Below are 22,064 nucleotides of genomic sequence, written 5' to 3'. Positions count from 1 at the left end.
CATTAATTCCTCACAGTTCACCTTTAAATCTGTGTGCTGTCTCTCTATAGAAAATTTCTCTGTTTACTCCAGTGAATAGAAATGTGTCCATAGTGATGTGATGGACACACAGCTACACAAGCCGTTATTATCACACAACTCCTATTGCTCTCTGTGATAATAACGGCTTGTGCACCTGCATGTCCATCACATCAACATGGACAGATTTCTATCCACTGGAAGTAAACATAGAAGCTTCCTATATAGGACAACATAGGACAACAAGCAGAGCTCTAAAGAACCATGAGGAATTGATACAGAAACTATATTGGCAAATTGGATAACTTTTCCTTAAACAATATCAATTATTTGCTGAAAGGAGACAACCACTTTAGGTTATTGGGCATGTGAGGACAAATGGATGGCCCATGGAATCTCAGCTAGGAGAACCATACAACATCAGTGGGTGAGATGTCCATGCTACTTGAATGGAGGTGGTGTCGGTCAAGGACAATCCGATGGAACTATTATTTAAAAATGTTTGCATGCCTCCACAGTTCTGGTCTGGTGCACTCATCACCATCCATACTGTCTTCTAGTACAGTGACAATTGTTAAATGTGAATATTTGAGAGTATAGACATAAGTTATTGAAGCCTGAGGAAGAGGTATACCTACTACCTCGAAACATGTAGCTACAGAATAATGTGTAAACTTTCTTCTAAACATAATAAAGACTTTTAAACCTGAGTTCAGGATCAGGTCAGTGTCCTGGATGAACTCAATGAACCTGAATTTTAACCAACCCACTCATCCCTAATAGACAGATTTTTCTAAATATTTTTGGCTGCAGCACATTAAGGCTAAATGTTCATATGAAATATACACAATTAAATGATTTAACTGTAAGGTCAAATTGAAAATACAGGGACTTTTCTTATGCAAGCTAAAACTGAATTATTATTTTTAGGTCTAGATCTATGTAAAAAAAAAAAAAAAAATCACTGTAAATTTGAGACAAGCACTTATTTTTAAACAGATTTCAAATAACAAAGTACATCTTGTAAACTTTGCAGTTACGAGATACTAAAGTTTTTCAGGCTTGCATTGAATCTTTAATTTAGGGCATCACAGATAAAGATTAATATATGGAATTTGTCCTCTGTTTTGTAACTGCAGTACATCAAATTACCAATGACCCAGGTTTTTTTTGCCTGGAGGCATGCTCTGTACATGAACATTAAGCAATTCGCTGTACTGAGTGTTTTTTCTTTTTTTTTTAAAATATCAAATGCAAAATCAAGGATATTCCCTGCTGTGTTAATATCGGGCTAACTGCTGTACCTACATACTTTAAAATATCACTTTAACAATACAAAGGTTCTACTTTTTCTTGTATAAGAACATGTTCATATGAGAAGAATAAAAGAACAAAATCACAATAAAATACATTTATCCATGGTAATCCGTATATTTATATTCACACTTTTACATTGTATGTGAAATAACACAGGGCTTGTATTTGACAAGCTAGAACTCAGGTTTATAATATATCACTAATTACAATTTATTTTACAGTTTCATTTACAAGACAATGCACATGCAGTAAATCACATAAATGAGTTTGTATTGTTCAAGTAAATTAGATCTCTAAACTTCATACAGCAGATGCCCGATTATCATCTCTGTATTCTCTTTATAAATAAAAAAACATCTAAATTACAAATATAGAAAATTAGAGAGCCTTCATTGTAATGAAAATATCATCTCCTTACACAAAGCAATGAGCTTGGTGACTGATTGTAGGGATTGTATGGGGTCGTCTGTCTCTTAAAGGGACAGTGTGCACCATGAATCTCTGCCAATTATGGTTACCTTTGTTTATGTAGGACATTAAAGCGGTTTGTTTCCTCAGAGACTGACAGTTTCTAAATGCTGAATGGTTCCCATGTTCCTTACATTTGCCTTCCTTCTCGACTAGGCTTCTACATCTTGCTCCCAATATGCTGTATGTCCAAGATAACATTGGCAAGTCTAGACTACATATTTGCGTTGCCCATCCTGACTTATGTCCTGAATTTCAGTACATTAAAGAGGTTGTCTGTAGGTTAAAAACATGGCTGCTTTCTTCTAAAAACAGGAAAAGACCTGATAATTATTTATACAGGTATTACAGATAAGCTGCATAGAGATGAATGGAGCTCAGCTGCTACCCACTGCTGTCCTGAGAGGATACCTTGCTGCACTAAAGCCAAATCTCTGTAGAGTTGTTCAAGGGTAAACACATATGGGCTCATTTGGATAAGGTTCTTGGGAAAAGCCAAGAGCCAGACTAGTTAGGTGGCACAGAAAGTAACCAACCCACAGAATTCTACAACATATTTGTGCCCTTAAAGCCATAAAGTTGTGATACAAATGTAATACTGAAGTTACAATTGTAACCTGATAACAATAAAACATGCAGCTTATAATAACCAATGCAGACAGGCAATAATTATTAAAGATACTGTAAATCCCAAAGCACAATCTGTATTGTAACTAATTTGTAAACTGTTTCACCTCCAAAACAAGCACCAATTGCAAGGGCAAATATAAGCGGTTTTATTGGGAGATCAACATCTGCATCTTGACTCAAATTGATTAATACTGGAATCTAGGGAAAAAAAACAGAAAACATAGCAATGATACATTAATATTTCCTGATCAAAACATTTAAGCAGTAATCTGAACAATGGAAAAGGTTTATAATTTGTGAGCAAAATGCTTAGTTTGTCTTGTCTACCACTCACACAGTACAAATCTTCCAAATCTTCAACTTTGATATTCTCAAATACCAATTTGCTCTCCCGTTATCCAGGTGAAAAGACAGTAAGAGAATCTAATTGATACAAGTAGCTGCAGAGAACTTAAGACACTCATTTCCAGCTCAAAAGGCTTTGAGGCACAACACAAGATTAAACCAGCACACAAAAGTATATAGGGTTCAGAGTACCGATTATCTGAAGATTCACCTCACTTGGCTTCTGTGGCAGACTTGTTCATTTGAGCATAATAACAGTACGGATGTGATATTACTTGGACATTTGAAAACACTGCTGTGCTACAGATACTTGAATTTAGATAAGGAATCAAATTTCCCACGAAAAACAATTCACTCTAATATAGTGGAATGATAATAAAACCACTGAAATGCTATTCACATAAAAACAATAAATGGGTACACATATATCATGAAATGAAGGCCTTTATCACAAAATGGTATTGTCTGGAAAAGCCAAATCGTTTTGTAACCACTGATACTTGCTTGATACACTTATCAGCACACAGATTACAACAGAGGAAAGAGGAAAGAGTAAGGGTGAACATATCCCTCGAGTCTAACTAAAGTCTAACCCCTTTTTGCCAAGGCGTTTTTGAGGTTTTATTTTTCTCTACCCACCTTCAAAAATCTAACCCTTTTTTTTTTTTCATGTAAAGCGTTGTGTGAGGGCTTGTTTTTTGCGTAACAAATTGCACATCATAGTGATGGTATTTTATAATCCATGCCGTGTACTGGGAAGCTGGGAAAAAAATCCAAATGCATTGAAATTGGTGAAAAAATGTATTTGCATCGTTTTCTTGTTGGGTTTGGATTTTAATGCTTTAAATGTGCTCCCCAGATTACATGTCTACTTCATTCTTTCGGTTGGTAGGATCACAGAGATACCAAATTTGTATAGGTTTTACTATTTTTTCATACATTTACAAAAATTAAAACCACCTGTACAAAAAAATATATATTTTGCCATTTTCTGGTGCTAATAACTTTTTCATACTTCAGTGTACAGAGTTTTAGGTGGTGTCATTTTTTCCAACTTTTAATTACATTTTCAATGCTTCTATTTTTAGGACTATACTTACTCGTGAACACTTTTTGTGTGTCTTTTTTATATTTTTCAAAATGGCAAAAGCAGACAGACACTCTCTAAGCAAACACTTCATGATTCCTATGTGCTAGGAAAAGCAGTGTCTGACAATGTGCTTAGATTATCGGGCTACAAGTTTATTTACACTTAGTTCCTACTAGTATCTGACACATAGAATAATAGAGAAGAAACAGATCAGAGGTGATGGGATCCATGAAATGGATAGAACACACAATGACACCCTGCTAACTCACCTATAACACAAACGGTCAGCACTGCTACATGCATCCTTCTCTTGCTATAAACACCTTATCTTGCCTGTAGCTTGTAGAGCAAGTCTGTGAATGCTGCTTGCAGGCAGGAAGTGTCCGTGGGTGCCTATCTGTGAGCTTGTCTTGTAATGGAGGGGGGAGGGGTAGATTACACTGCATCCTGCAGACAGGAGAAGCCAAATAGGAGAAAAATCTGTCCTGTCTGATCATTTACAGTCTGATCCCAGGACAACCAAAAATTGTAAACACCAGGACTGACAGAGACAGGTTGGAATTATATCTGTTAAATTCAGTATTTTTGTTAATACAGGCAGTCCCCGGGTTACATACAAGATGGGGTCTGTAGGTTTGTTCTTAAGTTGAATTTGTATGTAAGTCGGAACTGTATATTTTATCATTGTAATCCTAGCCAGAACTTATTTGGTCTCTGTGACAATTGGATTTTAAAAGTGTTGGGTTGTCATAAGAATCAATATAAACACTAAAGCTTCATTACAGACATCTGTGATAACTGTTACATCTGATCAATGTAGCCTAGGACTAAATCACACTAAATTACCAATATTCAGAGGTCCGTTTGTAACTAGGGGTTGTATGTAAGTCGAGTGTTCTTAAGTAGGGGACTGCCTGTAACAGTAAATTAGAATATGTGTTTTTTTGTTATCATGAGTACATTTAAGATTATTGTCTTTGTTGGAATAACCCTTAAAATATTAATTCTTCACCATCTACCTTTTCAGTTTCTCTATAAACGGATTGTCCAGTCTCAACACAACTTATCAGTGTTCAGGGGTCCCAGCGATGGATCTCGAGAACCACCATTGTACCCCAAAAATGGAGTGGCAGGTCTGTCATTCCATTCACAGTCTACAGAATAATGGATAATGAGTGAATGAATAAAAAAGTAAGAGATTAAAACTAAAATTAAACTAAAATTTAAAAAGTTATAGATTTTAGTTTAAACACTCACAACTTTTCCCTTCCCTCAACTCTTTCTTTTCCCTAACAAAATAATTGAGTAAAAGAATAGACAGCTGCCCCCTCACCCAAATGGATATTGAATACTGCAGGTGACACCTTTTAATAAGCTTTAATATGCTATTCCTGTGTCACTGTCTTTATGCAATACTTTAGCAGTTTCTAAAACTCCAACAGCTGAAGGAATGTTTCCAATGACTTAAGACCATCCAGGGACTGTAAAGAGTTATATCAATACTAAGCAAGATAAATATTCTCTAGGTAAGGAAAGGTAATTTTTAGCCCTCTTTTCGTCTATTGCTCCCTACCTGAAAAAATCCATCATTTTTTTTTATTTTTCTGTGTACAAAGCTGTACGAGAGCTGCTCGTTTGTGTATCAAATTGTACTTTCTAATGTCAGTGTTTAGTATTCCATGCTATGTACTGGGAAATGGGGAAAAAAATCAAATGTTGTGAAATGGGCAAAAATGTATTTGCACCGTTTTCTTGTGAGTTCTTTTTTACAATTTTCCCAACGTTGTCCAAACTACACCTCCCATTTATTCTTTGGATCGGTGTAAGCATGGTATACCAAATTCATATAGGTTTTATTGTGTTATAATAGGTTATTTAAAAAAAAAACACCTTTTTAATTAAAAAAAAGCAAAATAATATTTTTTTATGTATTACAAACTGAGTATAAGTGGCATTTTGAACATTTCTGTGTTATTGTCTGTTTCAGGGTTCACCGCCTGGAATAACCATTTCTATAATTTGATAGATTGGGACTTTTGGGAAGCAGTGATACCGTTATAAATTTTTTATATCAATTCTAGGGAAACAGTGTAGAACTTTTGGGTTTTTGTAATTATTTGCAACATTTAAAAGAAAAGTTCTTACTTTGCTTTTGGTGTACTATTTTTTAGATCCCCTAGGGAGATTCAACCCTAGCGGTCTGATTGCTCATACCATATACTGCAATACTACTGTATTGCAATATATGGAGAATTTGCTAGGGGATTGTAACAAAGTGCTTACAGATATCGCCAAATGCCAAGTCCTGAAGTCTCAAAGACACCAGGCTGTTGCTGGAATTGACATCACGGGGAGCGACAATCCCAGCCAAAATGTGGCAGCTTTAAAAGGCCTGCAACTGCAGGTGCAAGCGATGAGTCCATGAGCCCTTTCCATACTCCCTTAAAGAGGACTGGTCACCAGATTTTATCACCAGGATTTGTTACTCAGGGTTGTCAAACGGTTAAAAGTCCTCCCATATCACCTAAAATTAGCTTTTGTGACTCATGCCTGTGACTCTCAGGCTGGCAGTGGAAGCATGCCCCATGCCCAGATCTATTTAAATCACTACCCAGCCTCCTTGCACTTATGGACCATGTGCTAATATTCAACTACAGACATATAAAGCTCTATGTACAGATGATAAATATGGTGTCAATTTTTTTACACTGTGCCTTGTGTTACATTTATGACATGTGACCAGTGATATCATCAAAAGGTCCTTTAGCCTAAAAATAGCAAACTGTAAACTATGTATGTGATTACATGAAATCACAGCAGCCTCCATGGAAGCTACTGTGACCTCATGTGGTCAGATACAAAACATGGGGTACAGTTTGCTATTATTAAGAGGCTGAAGGACCTGAGATGATGACACTCTGGTCACATGACATGAACGGTGACCAGTAGGGAGGCATAAGGCATGGGGAGTATTAGATGGGAGGGGATGGCTGAGCAAGACAAGCCCCCTTTTGCTGCCAGGTAAGATAAGATGAAAGGTGATTTATGTGGATGTAAGCGAAACAATTTTTAGCTAAAAGAAGGATGTTAGTCAGTTAATAGAGCTCTATAGGAACCTGTCACTGGCTGTATATGTGCAAATGTGGTGACAGGTTCCCTTTAATGGATTTGTGACAAACTATTGCATTTCAGGTCATTAAAGGGTTAGATGATGTTTTCATTGCTTCTGTTTTGGGACTGTACATCCTATTAAACACTTTCTATCAAATGTATAATACGTAGCAAAATGGTAAAAATGTAGCGATTTGAGTACTATTTTCTGTAACCAGAATAACCGTTTTTATATTTTCATAGATCAGAACTTTTGCGGCACAGCAATACCCAACATGTCGATTTTTTTTTTGGTTTATTTTTATATCAAGTCTAGGGAAAAGGTGGTGAATTGAACTTTTAGAGCTTTTTTTTTTTTTTTTTTTTTTTTACACTTTAGTTAGGTTTTAACTAGGCTTTTGGAGACTGGTAATTTTTTTTTCTTAAAAGAATAAATATATAAAGTTCCTATTGAAACAATTTTACACGTTTTGCATTGGCTTATCCATTGCTCCAAATTGGTTATATCCATCATCCTTAATCCCTTAAGGCCGAAACTGTAGCCTTTCCTATCTTTAAATTACTTTAAAAATCACAGAAGTGAAATACAAACAAAAGGATTAAAAACTTTTTGATTTAAAATTATTGATATGATGAAATGCATATTTATGGAAATAACAAAATAAGCTTTTAAGTACAGAATCTCCAAAATTAAAAAAATAGCTATTTGGACAAGAGTATTTAATTTATAATAATGCAAAAAACAGAGATTTTCGCAGCCTTAGATACCAAAGTTATCATTTGTGTGTTTGATCAAATGGAGTATGTGAGGCTTCAGAATACTGCTAGTGAACCATTACTTTAACTAATGCAAGTGTCCTATCATCATTTTGTCCTTTTTTCAATGCTCAGCAGTTTTAGAAGAAATGAAATTTCAGACTCCAGAGTGCACCAAGGAAGAAAATGGATGCTAGGAATATTTAACTTTAGGGAGTTCAGAAGGTTTTATGAATTTCAAATGTACATTTCTATAGTGTGGCTATTTTGCTGAATAAGTAAATGAATTGATGAGAATGTTACAGAAGTACTAAGGCCTCATAGTATTTCCTTCTCATATTTCCCATTGTAACACTTTTGTAGCAATGAAAACATTATGTAGCAGTTTTATTATCTGTGTTGCTTCTAAAGCCAGTAAAAAACACTTATTCTTTATAGGTGACCACATGACAAATATGTTCTAACATTTCTCTTGAATTTCTTAAAGGAAACCTATCACATGGATTTGGGTATTAAACCCATTTTACCCCCTACAAAACTATAAGATTTATTCATTTTGTTGGGTTGGATTGGCACAGTTTGTTCACCAGAGAGCAAGGAGATGAAGTATACACACAAGATTTAGGAAGATGCTTTAATTCTTAAGAAAATCTGATGCAAAATTATGGTACACCCATAAGGTTGTGTTTGCATCTCTGCCTTTGCAAATGGCAGAAACTGGTATGGTTAACGTACCACTGGGGTTTAAATTTACAGCCAATTAATGCAGCAAATAAAAAATAGTCTATAATAGTCATAATCTATGGCTTCTAAGAGTTTTATAGAACACACTGCATCAGCCATTTCCTTGGTGAATAGGAATAAGGATGTCATATAGCCTACACGTTGGCGTAGAAAACAAAGAAAATAATGACAAAATTGTCCAGCACAAAATGTATATATTTACTACCATGTCATCCCCCATGATGGCCAACATGGAGGATGCCTCATGACCTCTGAGGGGACAGTAAGGTGGTTAAAACGCCCCTCTTGCAGCCTCCCACTAGTATTCTTCCTGTAACCACAGTGGTCTGATAAAGAGAAGACTCTCCCTCTCATCTGTAATGCCAGCAAGTATGAGTACAGTTTAACATTTATTGTATATTAATCATTCTTTAAAACTTTCACACGGTGGATACAATTGAACAAACCACAACACCAAAAATTGTATACAAAACTGTACGCTAGTATAAGCAGAACACACCTGTGGGGGGTCGCAAGTATCGTCAGTGGATTAATCCACTCCTAGTCAGAGATCCCCATATGAACCTCCATATTTGTAGAGGTATATAAAAATGGTTAGATATTACCATAATATTCCAGGGTAAGAAGACGTCATTGGCATGTCATGCTCCAGAATGGACAGGGCTTAGTGCATCTATTCAACTCTGTGGACCCATGATAGCTCCCGCTCTTACAAGGGCAGTCCCCAAAAAACTGTTCCTAGTCTCCGTTAATGCACCGCCCTTCCCTGATGCATTTAAACAATGTTTATCTCATCAGAGGTAACATGATCGGGATGCCCAGCTGAGTTGAGAAGAGGAGTGCCATCTCCCACGTGGCTCATACATAGAGCTATCCAATTACATAGATGGATGGTGTGTGGTGGGGTCTCGCTCTCATTCTCCAACAGAAACAAGGTTTCTACCCCCCCATTTTTCTTGTCAAGAAACCAAATGGAACTTACAGATAAACCATAAAGCCTCTCTGCAAGTTCATCATTTCCAGAAGGTTCCAGATGGAATGAGTAAATTTGCCACTCTATTTATGAAAAAATGCTTTCCTTTGTACCATAGACTTAAAGGCTGCCTACTATCACATTCCTCTTCACCACTCTTAAAAAATATCTGAGGATGGCGGTCATGTTTCCAGAAGGAGAAATTTCTCACTCTCGGTGCTGTGAATTACCCTTTGGTATCTCATCTGCAACAAGGCTCTTTACAAAAGTTATGATAGAAGAGATAGTGAAATCCTTAAAATAGCAGAACATTATCATTGTTCCATACCTAGTCCTCAGATCTCAGAGCCTGGGCTGGATTATAAATATCAAAAAATCTAAGTTAACTCCAGACACAAAGAAAAGAAATAAAAAAAATGTGGGTATCCTTCTAGACTCTCAGAAACAGATGTCTCTTCAGTCTAATCCTGCACACACACTAACATTCACAAAAACCACTTCAGACTCCTATAAAGATTAATCCTATTGGCATTTTCATCCACAGATTACAATCAAACTGATGAAAGGTACCTGGGGAAGAGATATAAAAAGAAGATATTCCAACTACAGAACTGTCTGGGAAACCTTGAAACACTGTTCTACTAAGCAATGGTAATATATGAATACTATGATACACCTATTGTTGAACACAGGTGGGTTCAAAGATTTTTTTAAGGATTCTTACAGACTTTGAATGCAATACCTATCCTTAGTTCTAGATCCCCTTAGAACAGAACCATTTAAACCAGTATAGCATTTTTAATTCTCAAACAACTTTCATTATTGCAATCACTACTGCTAAGAAATTAGGAGAGGTCCAGGCTATATCCTAAGGAGCCATTCATTATGGAACTAAATGATACAATCATTATTTCTCTAGATCCTTATTTCCCTATTTAAGTAGTGTCCATTTCCCACCAGGAAATTGTTCCTCCTTCATTTTGTCAAGAAGAAAGAACCCAGAAGAGTGGCATTCTCTTGATGTGAGGAGAACAGTGTTAGAATAATTTAAGATTACTGAACCTTGGAGAAATGTCTGTAATCTACTGATTCAATTTCAGGGCAAGAATGAAGGCATGAAAGGCTATACAGCAACAATCGCCAGATGTTTAACCCCTTAAGGACGGAGGGTTTTTCGGCTAATTTCTCGCTCTCCAACTTCAAAAATCCATAACTTTTTCATTTTTACGTGTACAGACCTGTGTGAGGGCTTATTTTGTGCGTAACAAATTTTACTTTCCCGTAATGTTATTTATTTTAACATGCCGTGTACTGCGAAGCTGAAAAAAAATTCCAAATGTGGAAAAATTGAAAAAAAAACGCACGTGCGTCACGTTCTTGTGGGCTCAGTTTTTACGACTTTCACTCTTCGCTCCAAATAACACGCCTACTTTATTCTTTGGTTCGGTGCGATCGCGGTGATACCAAATTTATATAGGTTTTATTGTGTTTTAATACATTTTCAAAAATTAAACGAATGTGTACAAAAAAGAAAAAAAAAATTTTGCCATCTTCTGACGCTAATAACTTTTTCATACTTTGGCGCACGGAAATGTGTGAGGGGTCATTTTTTGCGAAATGAGGCGACGTTTTCATTGCTACCATTTTGAGGTCTGTGCGACATTTTGATCATTTTTTATTTCATTTTTTATGTTATGTAAAAAGGTGTAAAAGTCGCATTTCGGACATTTGGGCGCCATTTCCCGCCTCGGAGGTCACCGCCGCCCGTAACCGTTTTTATATTTTGATAGATCGGGCATTTTGGGACGCGGCGATACCTAATATGTCTGTGATTTTTACTGTTTGTTATGTTTTATATCCGTTCTAGGGAAAGGGGGGCGATTTGAACTTTTAATATTTTATTAATTTTTTTTATTTTTTAAACTTTTTTTTTTATTTTTTTTTTCACTATTTTTTAGACCATCTAGGGTACATTAACCCTAGATGATCAGATCGCTCCTACCATATACTGTAATACTACAGTATTGCAATATATGGCGTTTTTGCAGGTCTTACATTACAATGAGCCACTGGCTCATTGTAACGAACCTGCATAAACCATGTAGCCTCGTGTCAAGAGAAGACCCGAGGCTACCATGGTAACCGATCGCCGCCCCCCGATGACGTTCGGGGGCGTGGCGATCGAAAAAAAGATGGCGGCGCCCGCGCGCCGCCGTCTTTTAAACGCCGCCCGCGACTTTGCGGGCGGCGTTTAGAGGGTTAATAGCCGCGATCGGTGCAAGCACCGACCGCGGTTATTAGCGGTGGGGGTTTTGTGCAAAATGCAAAAACCCCCACCTCTGTATGAAGAGGACTCAGCCCATGAGCCCTCTTCATACATCCCTTATACCTCTGCGCCGTAGAGCTACGGCGCAGAGCGTTAAGGGGTTAAAGACTGCCATAGCTAAATGCTATAGATTTACAGAGGACAGTCTCAGAGTCCCCTGGGGGACGACATGGAATTTTGAGAATTACCTGTAATTAGGTTTCCATTATTCCACTACTACTGCCACAAATTTCCCTCCGATTTATGTTCCTTTCTGTAATGTACTAGTGTGTGCAGGAACATGCTCATAAAATGTTGTTGCATCAATTATAGTGTAGTTATTTGGTACCCTTGCAAGAGGCTGCAAGAGGGGGTCTTTTAACCTCCAGTTGGGCCATCATGGTGGGCTAATGGAAACTGAATTACTGTTTAGTCTAATATCTAATAAAGATATACGGTACATATGGTTCAAACTCATTTTTGCACCATTACAAAGTGCTCACAGATTTTAAACACAGATTTTTGCTTAATGGTTTGCCAAGTAAAAACGTATTCTATTTTACATGCATCTATAATTCATTTTGCTGTTCTTAACTTCACAATTCCAATACTATTATACCTTCAGTGAGCATTGTCTAATACCCCAATTCAATAGCCAGTTAAATGCCAACATAGTAAAATCAAATCATAATGTGTTTCCAAGTTTTACATGCTTTTACTCAATTTACTTTATTCTCCAGTGTTTCTGGCTGCTGTATGAGAAGTTCAGCAACAACAACTTTTTTAATGTTTGCCTTGTGACTTTTCTTTAAGAGAAAACTTTAACTTCTATAGTTTACTATAGATTTGTAATTAACTAGTAAATCAGATGGGGCAGATGTGGCCTTTATGGAGCATAAAACGGACTTAAACATAAAGACAAAACAGGAAGGTTATTGAGACCATTAATTTTCAATGAGGAAACTTAAATGGGTGAAAAAGAATTAGCTACATTATTTGAAATTCAAAAGGTGCCAGGTACAATTCCTACCCACAAATGTGTTGCTTTTAAAAGTTCACCAATTTCAGCACATATATTAAACTATTGTTAAGCACAAAAAGCAATGCATTTAAAAAGCATGATCTGGAAAAAATCACATCCACTGTATAACCTTGCTCAACAAATAGTTTAATCAAAATATCTATGAATGAATGAAAGGGAAAATGTATTTAAAATTCAGTTAACTTTGGGGGATTAAAGAGTTTCAGAAAAAAAAAGTCTTACAACTGAGACACTTAGAGCGTAGTAAAATGTTGTTTTTTTTTTTAAGTCAAGTATATTCAAACCTGTATGTGAAAGTAGTTTTAGTGGATCTATCTTCTTCACTACAACCAGCAGAGATTCCTATTTGGTTTAGGGCATGTTCATAGCAAGCACACTTGTTAGTGGTTTACTGTGGGCTTTGGGAAATGCTAAATTTCAATGTACAGTCTATAGAGGTATAGATGTAGCACTGGTTAAGAGGACTAAAGATGCTTTAACTTCTTTGGTTAACACACAAAAATGGCAGTCTCCTGTATTACTTAATACTATAGAGTGATTTATCAATGTTATTTGAAGGTCAGATTGTTGTGCGTCATCACAGGAGTTCATTCTGAATATGGGCTCTTCAAACAGTGGTTTTTCCATGTTTGGGCACAAAACTGTTCCATTTAAGACACCAGTAGGTCACTATCCAAGTACGGGAGTATTTATACTGATCATTTGCTATAGAAAACGATCATAGTATAGAAGGCTGGAAAAACCAACTTAGAAGTCTACTGGTTTTAATAACATCATTAAATCACTACTATCTTGGCATGTAATAAATGACCTGAAGCATGTTTTTATTCTATATAATGCTCAAGTCAGCATCTAAGGCTTCTAAGTAATTGAATCCTCATTTAAGCTCATTTTGACAATTATTTTCTTAACTGAATTTCCATAATATTTACTAGATTTCACATTGTTTTAAAATAACCTTAATGTGCCAGTCTATTTTTCCACCTATGAAACTTGTTGCATGTCAATAGGCACCTCAAAATAAAGATTAACTATATTCACATTGAAAACAAACCAAAGTAAGGGGTCTTCAACAGAGAAAATGTGTGCGAATTAAAGTAAAGTTTAAGCCATTTGTTCTTGCTGGTCTCTAGGCAACATATAAAAAACATTTTTTTTAAAATAAGTATCCTTAAGTATCCTACTTACCATTGCAGCAGTGAAAGGGATGTTGTCAATTAAAGATGAAGCTAAAGCTGAAACCCATACAACTAATATGATTGCAATTGCCAGTCTTTCATCTTCAGGAACTGCCTATTAAGAGAAATTATTTATCAAAGAGAAGGGATTTCAATACTATAATTTTAGCTCAAGAAAAATTACTGGTAATAATTTACAAGAATCTGTTTTTTCCTAGAATACCATTTTAATTTCCAAATGTGTATCAATTAGTTCATATAAACATAATATAAAAGAATTGCAAACTAATATAGTTGAAGCCCAGACTTTTTATAATATAAATACTTATTGGAATAGTCATGCAATGGGTTGAATGAGCAGTATGAATAGTATATATCTATCCAAATGATTGTTAAAGAATAATCACAGTAATATCCAAAATGAATATTAGTGCTGGAAAACAAAAACCACATCCACATGAAATGCTAGCAACTTACACAAGACACGGGGGAAATCATTATAGAATATCCATATAGCTAGGCCAGTGGTTGCGACTAGTGATGAGTGAAAACCAACAAAAAAATTTTGCGTGGTGCTGCACCTTCCCTCTTATGAGCTGTCCTTAACGGTCCTAGATGGATCCAGCAAACATCCACTATTCAATAATCCAGTAGAAGAAACTCTTTTGTGACCGGAGCTCAAAAACGAAAAAGACGATCCATGCAGGTTTCCTCCTTATTTGTGCACCAAACACAAGGGATCACTTTCAGGGATAAGTCACCATTCAGACCAGAAACCGTCAATATTTTCACTCCTGTCCTAGTCTCCTCCACTCACTGCATATAAGAGACATATCCAGACATAGTGTAGACAGTTTCAAACTTTTAAAACTTTTATTTCCAGTTCTACTCACATATGTAGATAAAAAATGCGCATATCACAAATGACTCCACGAGAACGCCAATCCTTGCGTTCTCGAGGATTGGCGTCCTCGTGGAGTCATTTGTGATATGCGCATTTTTTATCTACATATGTGAGTAGAACTGGAAAAAAAAGTTTTAAAAGTTTGAAACTGTCTACACTATGTCTGGATATGTCTCTTATATGCAGTGAGTGGAGGAGACTAGGACAGGAGTGAAAATATTGACGGTTTCTGGTCTGAATAGTGATGAGTGAGCCTGAATTTTAAAATCCAGTTGGAACCATTCATGGATGTTAGTTGTTTAAATGTCACTGCCAACATCGCCAGTGGCATTTAAATTATTACGCTTGTCTCCGACAATCCTCTCAAAAATGGCAGTGTCCTATGCAGCGGTCAGGTTGGGGCTGATGCACACAGCCACCAAGATATAAACACTGCCAGCTGCATTCATACAGTTAACACTTGTTTTTAAAATTTGGGTTCAAATTTTTGCCAATACTGATTGCAGACATCAGGGTGGGAGTTGAGCTAAAATAGACGCTCAAATAAATTCTTTGCGGTTCGGATCCGCTCACCAATAGTTGTGACTAAAACGGTTCCCAAACCTTAATAAATTCATGAATACAATTGTACAAAAGGGTAGTCTCCAGTTGGAGAACTGCGTCACCTCATGCACTACAGCATGAAATTTGTGGATGTGGAAGCACTCCCTAATTATATGGCGGCAAGGACATAAACTCCAGTCTGCAACAAGAGCAAAGGGGAGAAAAACAGGATACAGGATATGGAGCTACTCCATGGAATGATACCAGTAATTACTGAGTTTATACCGGTGTTCTTTAAAGGAGGTACAAATTGAACTCTCAGTAGCTCTATTCCAATTCAAGCTCTCATTATGAGAAAAGGAATCATGCAATCCAGTACTTTTATTGCAATTTCTTTCTTCTTTATTCATGCTCGCAGATGCAATGATTTCTTTTAAAGCATGCCTGCCACATGGACTATTCTCTTTAACATTACCTCATGTACAGTTGCCAAGGAAATGGTATGGTATTAAGAATTTTATACCACAGGGCTGTGGTAGAAATAGTAGATCTACAAAGTATCTCAAAGTCAGAGAGTAGAAGAACCCAAAATTGTATGCATAAAATGGTTGATCTTTAAGTATTAAAATATCACCATTTAAGGGAGAAACATTGTTTTCTGTAAATAAATGATGTTTGTTGTTTAGTATACTTCAGCCACCATAAGTTTTTTTTATTTTGAGGTTAGTACCTTTCTGTAAAGTTTTACCATCAGTTGTGCTGAGGATAAATGAAAACCTCTTAGATGGTTTAATTGCCTTAGGAATAAAACTCAACATAAAAAGAAAAAAACTGTCTTTTTGGCCATAGCAATTATTCAATTCTCAATTTTCAAGGGGAATACAAGGCTGCACCATTTACGGTTTTTGTATTTTTTAAACAGCTATTTACACCATTTCCAATGTGTATGGAACAGACAGTTTATAGGTAAAGCAACACTGGTAAAATTTGCTGTTCAAACAACTTCCTCCGCCTACACCACCACCAGAATATAGAAATTTAAAGAAAGTGAGTTTCAGATCTCAACACCTTGTATTTTCATTATATATCTCAGAACGCATTCCTGCAGCAAGTCTCCAAACTAATTTTGTAGGATGTCGTTTACAGCAGATAAATAACTTCTTACATTCAGCTTATTCATTGATCCCTTCTGTAGGTTAATACAAGGTAATGTTAGGTAGGTGCTATATACAGTAAGGATAATAGCCAAGAAATATAATGATTTTCTTAAAAATCTATTAAAATCTTATATGATCTTCCTTATTTCCTAACTGTAAACTATAAAAACGTTTGCCTAAGTCAGCACTAAGCAAAAATAAGCAATTCTCCAATTTAGGTCATATTCCTGATGTCATATTTCCTCCAAAACGTGTGTTGAGTGTCATGGGTTGTGCTGGGCCCACTAATTACAATCAAGTGTTAAGCCACTTGTGATGCAAGTGTGCAACAGCATATGATTTGTGTTAAGGCTAACTGTCAGACACAGGTTTTTAATTTTTATTCAGTTATTATCCATCTTGTAGAGATGGGCAAATCAATTCTAACAAATCGGAATTTGTCAAGAATTTCAGGAAAACTTCGATTAGTCACAAATCTGAAGTTTACGGTGATTAGTGGGAACAAATTACAAATTTTCTCCCCCTTTATTAGCAAAGTGACAGCTAGCACAACCCTGGGAAGAAGAAAGGAACATGGCGGTACTGTTCCTCACTGTATGGCGGTAGTGTCCCTCACGGTTTTATTTTCCATGTTTGTGAATGAAGTGTGACATCAATGTTCATAAAACATAATTTTTATTCAGTTAAAAATAATGATGTAAATCTGGTTGTGTATTAGTTTTATTTCCCGTTTTGTTTAAAGGTTGGCTTTTTGTATAAAATTGGGAGTGCTAGGTTGATCAATGATACTATACTTACACAGTTTGATTAATTATGCATGATGCAGTGTTCTTTTTTCTTTTGAGTATAAAAACTTGTGCCGATCTCCGCACTAAGCAAAAATAATTAATTCTCTAATTTACTATAATTAGCTATCTGTAGCTGTTTAGCAGCTAGCAGAGATTTTACATTGCCCCCTAGGCTAATCTCCATTTGCCATCCTTTCTAGTTGCCATGGAAACCATATAGTACAGCTATAGAGGACAGGAGGCTTTTTGAGAGGGGCTGTAGGGCCTGCAGTGATGTCACAACCATGTGACTCATCACATGCTTCAGATCGACCAATTCAGGTCAGGTCTGCCACTTAGTGTGATGTTAAGGATCTTCAGTAGATATGGGCGAATCGACTAACGAATCTGAATTAGTTTAGAATTTCAGGAAAACTTTGATTTGTCAACAAATCTGCATTGTTGCTGTAGTGATTTTTTTCTCAAAGTTCAGGGTGTCAGTTTTTGTGCTTCTGTATACCCCAAATTTCAAGTGTTTTTTTGTTGATTAAGTAGATATCAAGAAATCCATGTCAAATCAACATAGTTGATTAACCAATATGTCTGGCAGGTAGAGCAGGCACAGGTAACAGCACAGTAAGGGGACATTGCAGCAGTGGTGATTCTGTTAGGCCAGAACTGCCAGTGTCATCTAGTGGCAGTGTGTTGATTAACAACCCAAAAGGTTCTCGATTGGTTTACTAGATTTTCCACTTCTTCCCAAATGACATCTAACAACCCCATCCAAGAGTCAATGGGTTCGTCAGATACAACCCTTAGTTGGCATGGCACAGGAGCAGCTCAGTGGCCCTCACCTGTCCTTAACCAGCCTCTGTCCTGTTCATTTCCCTCAGTCAGAGATCTACTAGGTGATCTGGGCTCAGCGCCACTATACAAGGAGGATGAATTCTTTACGGACAATCAGCAGCTGCTTGGCAGTGAAGAGGTGGGGCAGACATCCGCTGCTTCGTGCAGTAGGTCGGAAGGTAGAGATGTGGAGAGTGGCACAGGAGGTTATGTTGCACTTGCAAGTAGTCAGGCTGTGCATACTGAGCCCATTGAGTAGAATAGCAGTGACAGCAAAACACACAAAAAAAAAAAAAAAAAGATAATTGATGATGATGTAGCCGAACGCACTTGGGAGCCGGGTGAAGCCAGGGCTTCATCATAGTCGTCGGGAGAAGAGGGTGTCAGCTTGTGCATCAGGCAGCAAGTCGCTACTGTGGCTGAGAGTCAGCAGGGTGGCAGCAGTGCGAGGACGTGAGCCAAAAAGGGGCACGGGCTCAGCAAGGTATTAGTAGTGCACAGTGTTGGTGGTAAAATCACCTTCTCGGCTGTGTGGCAGTTTTTGTTAAGATACCAGAGGAGCTGAGAGCATGTATATGTAGAATCTGGGGGCAAAAAGTGAAGCGTGGTCAGGGAGCTAATGTTGGCACCACGGCCCTGTGCCAGCACATGCAGCATCATCATCCAATGACCTGGGAGAAACATGTCTCAGATATGGTGGTCCATCCTGCCATCGCAGCAACAGAAGCAGCACACATGCCATTTTAGCCAGTCAAGGCTCCAGCACATCTGCTAAAGGGAGCCATTTGTCTTTGACATCAACTCCCGGTCCAGATGCTCCTGCTCCTTGCTACGCATTGTGGCAGCAGTCATTGATGGAGGTGATTACAAAGAGACAACTGTATGCATCCAACAATCCTAAGGTGCAGAAGCTGACCGTGCTCCTGTCCAAGTTGTTGGTACTGCAGTCCCTCACTTTCCAAGTAGTGGACTCTGCACCCCTGAGAACTAATGGCTTATACTGAACCAAGGTGGACAGTTCCAAGCCGAAATTTATTTTCCAAAAAGGCAGTAGCAGAAGGTGGGCCAGTCCTTGAGCTTATCGGTTTCTCCCATGGTGCATGGCAGCGCGGATGTGTGGAGCTGTCACTACGGTCAGGGCCAGTACATGTCCTTTATGGCTGACTGGATGAATGTGCTCCACGCCCAGCCACACCAACAACTTTAACACAGGGGAGGAACTGCTCTGCGTCATGCAAGAAGAAATCAATATGTGGCTTTCTCTGTGACAAATGCAAATCAGAATTATGGTAACAGACAATGGGAGGAACATGATGTCTGTGCAACACCGAGGAGAGATGGTCCATGTGTCCTGCATGGCGCACGTGTTCAGTCTGGTTTTCAACAGGTTCCTTAAGTCTTCCACCCATCTGCAAGATATTCTAAAAATGGCCAGGAAACTGAGCATGCACTTCAGTCATTCTTACAAAGCCAAGGACACCCTCCTCAAGTTGCAGTGGCAGAACGGCCTCCCCCAACATAGGCTGATATGTGATGTTTCCACCCGTTGGAATTCCAGCCTACATATGTTAGACCACCTGTATGAACAGAGAAAAGCCACTAACAATTTTTTGATGATGCAGGCGGACAAGAGTACTCCCTGTGTAACTTTGATGTCAGCCACTGGCAGCTCATGCGTGACACCTGCTGTTTGCTCAGGACCTTGAAGAGGCCGCGTTATTAGTCAATCGCCAGGACTATGGGATGAATAACATCATTCCACTGTTCGTACCCGGAACAGATGCTGCAAAATCAGTCAGGGCACTAGAGAAGTGGCGACTACATCTCATGGCCACATGAGTCCAGTGTGAGGTGAACTGGAGAAACAGAACATTGGAGCACAAGCAGAATCTGATGCAATTAGTGGTTTTTCTACACAGGTGATAGGAGAGGAGGAGCAGGAGCATCCGGAGGAGGCAGAAGACAAGGCAGATGACCCAGAAGCACCGTGGCAGTATAGAGTGGCGATGGAGGCTGGGAGTCCCTCAGAGTCACTTGCGTAGATAGCCCGCAGCATGCTGCTTTGCCTAACTAGTGACAGCCGAATAGTCAACATCCGGCATAGGGATGACTTTTAGCTAGCCACCCTCTTGGACCCTCGCTACCAGTCTAAAAACTGAGTCTTTTTTTTCCAGCTGCCAAGAGGGAGGAACAACTGGCGCACTATAGAGAAATATTGTGCAGACAGTTGGCTGCTGCCTTGGTGCGTCATTGTACATCCTCTGACAGGTCTGACAAGAGATTCCTGGCAGTCTTTGCTCACCTACTACTGTCACGGCTTCTGTGGGGAGATTGGGGGATAGGAGCAGTAGCAGCTCCATCAGCAGCAGCTTAAGTCTAGAGTCCTTAATAAGCAGCTTCCTTTACCCGCCTACTGATTAAGGTACCCGCCACCAGCAGCAGGACATGGAGCAGACCTGGCACCAGCAGGTGGTGGCCTACTTGGACAGCACTCTACCACCCCCAGTAGATGATACCCTAGACTACTGGGCAGCCAAACTTGTCATTGTGCCACTCTCTGGCCTCATGCTGCTGCTACTGCTGCCGCTCACAAAAACACACTGTGATTGTGCCACTATTGGGCCTCCTGCTGCTGCTGCCTGCACCTCCCCTCTCTCTCATTATGCCACTCTGTGGCCTATCATGTTGCTGCCACTGAATTTGTCATTGTGCCACTCTGACTTCCTGCTGCTGCCACCTCCACGTTCTGTCATTGTGCCACACTGTGGCCTACCATGTTGCTGCCACTTCCAGAATTTGTGATTGTGTCACTCTGTGGCCTACTCACGCTGCTGCCAACTGACCGCTGTCTCCCTGGAACACCCTGTGATTTCCATAATGCTTTTTTTTACCCTCCCTCACTCTATGACATTGCCACTATGTTTCGTTTCCCCCTTCATTTCATAGAAGGAATGAAAAGCCTTAGGATTGATAACCAAAAACAGGATACAATACAGAACACAGATGAAAGGCAAATATTCCATTTACTGGTCATCTCTGTTTTGGATCCACTCCTGTTTATTTTTGGCTTTAGCAATACTGATGGATTATTGACCGATTGAACAGGTTCGGTCATAACCTATGGAATCATCTGATGTCAGTGTGAAAAGCATGCACTCTTTGATGTTATAATGGTATCTTGGCCCTCAGCTCAGTCCTTTGGAGCTAGCACAGACATTACCTTGTCAGGATGCGTTCCAGCTTCACTTATTAGGTCAAGTTGGCCCCAATAAGTGCCCATGGAATTGAAGAGTGAAGTGATTCTAAGAGTGGCGGCTGTTGTGTACACGTCATACTAAAACACAGCATTGTTTGAAGACAAAACCATGCTCCCTCTGCATGTTTGAGCATGGCACTGCGTTCTACAATATCATACAGGCTCTCTGCAGCCAGTAAATACCTATATTTTTAACACAATTCATCATGATTTGATTCAGGATTAAATCTAATTTTTCTGTAAAATCCGGCGAGCCTGGTCGAATCGAATTTTGAAAAATTTGCCCATTTCTAATCTTCAGTGATTGGCCAATAACAAACATGCTGTCCTCTTCTGAATTCAGTGGGGTGAGCTGATATCCCAACCAGGAAATGTTCACCCACATCAGAAATAGCTGAATCTCAATCTAATATTGGGACATGTAAAGGTAAGTATTATTTATTTTTAACTAAACTGCAAAAAGGAGAGGGTGCCACATTAACAGGGGGAGACAAGGTGCCACAAATGAGGAGGAAGATGAGGGGACCACAATACAGCATTCCCACTATGTGTCTGCATTGCATTTTAAAAAGATCAGTCAGAGCTCAACTATCATTTTCCAACCAGCTTTTTAT

At 38.4% G+C, this 22,064-nt stretch overlaps 1 protein-coding gene across 2 annotated transcripts in view; it reads right to left on the bottom strand.

Annotated features, from left to right (window-relative positions):
• OCA2 (OCA2 melanosomal transmembrane protein) overlaps positions 1-22,064 on the bottom strand; it is a 192,167-nt gene that overhangs the window by 23,991 nt on the left and 146,112 nt on the right. For both annotated transcript variants that reach the window (XM_072135687.1, XM_072135686.1), the window contains exons 21-22: positions 13,988-14,092; positions 2,538-2,631 (exon numbers count right to left, since the gene is read on the bottom strand). In XM_072135687.1, the coding sequence (XP_071991788.1) occupies positions 2,538-2,631; positions 13,988-14,092 (199 nt within the window). The remainder of the gene's footprint in view (positions 1-2,537; positions 2,632-13,987; positions 14,093-22,064) is intronic.

The sequence above is a fragment of the Engystomops pustulosus genome, chromosome 2 (genome assembly GCF_040894005.1).
Source record: "Engystomops pustulosus chromosome 2, aEngPut4.maternal, whole genome shotgun sequence".
In the NCBI taxonomy this organism is placed as follows: domain Eukaryota; kingdom Metazoa; phylum Chordata; class Amphibia; order Anura; family Leptodactylidae; genus Engystomops; species Engystomops pustulosus.
Note: the sequence above shows the minus strand (reverse complement) of the source record. Positions and strands in the feature narration are given on the sequence as shown.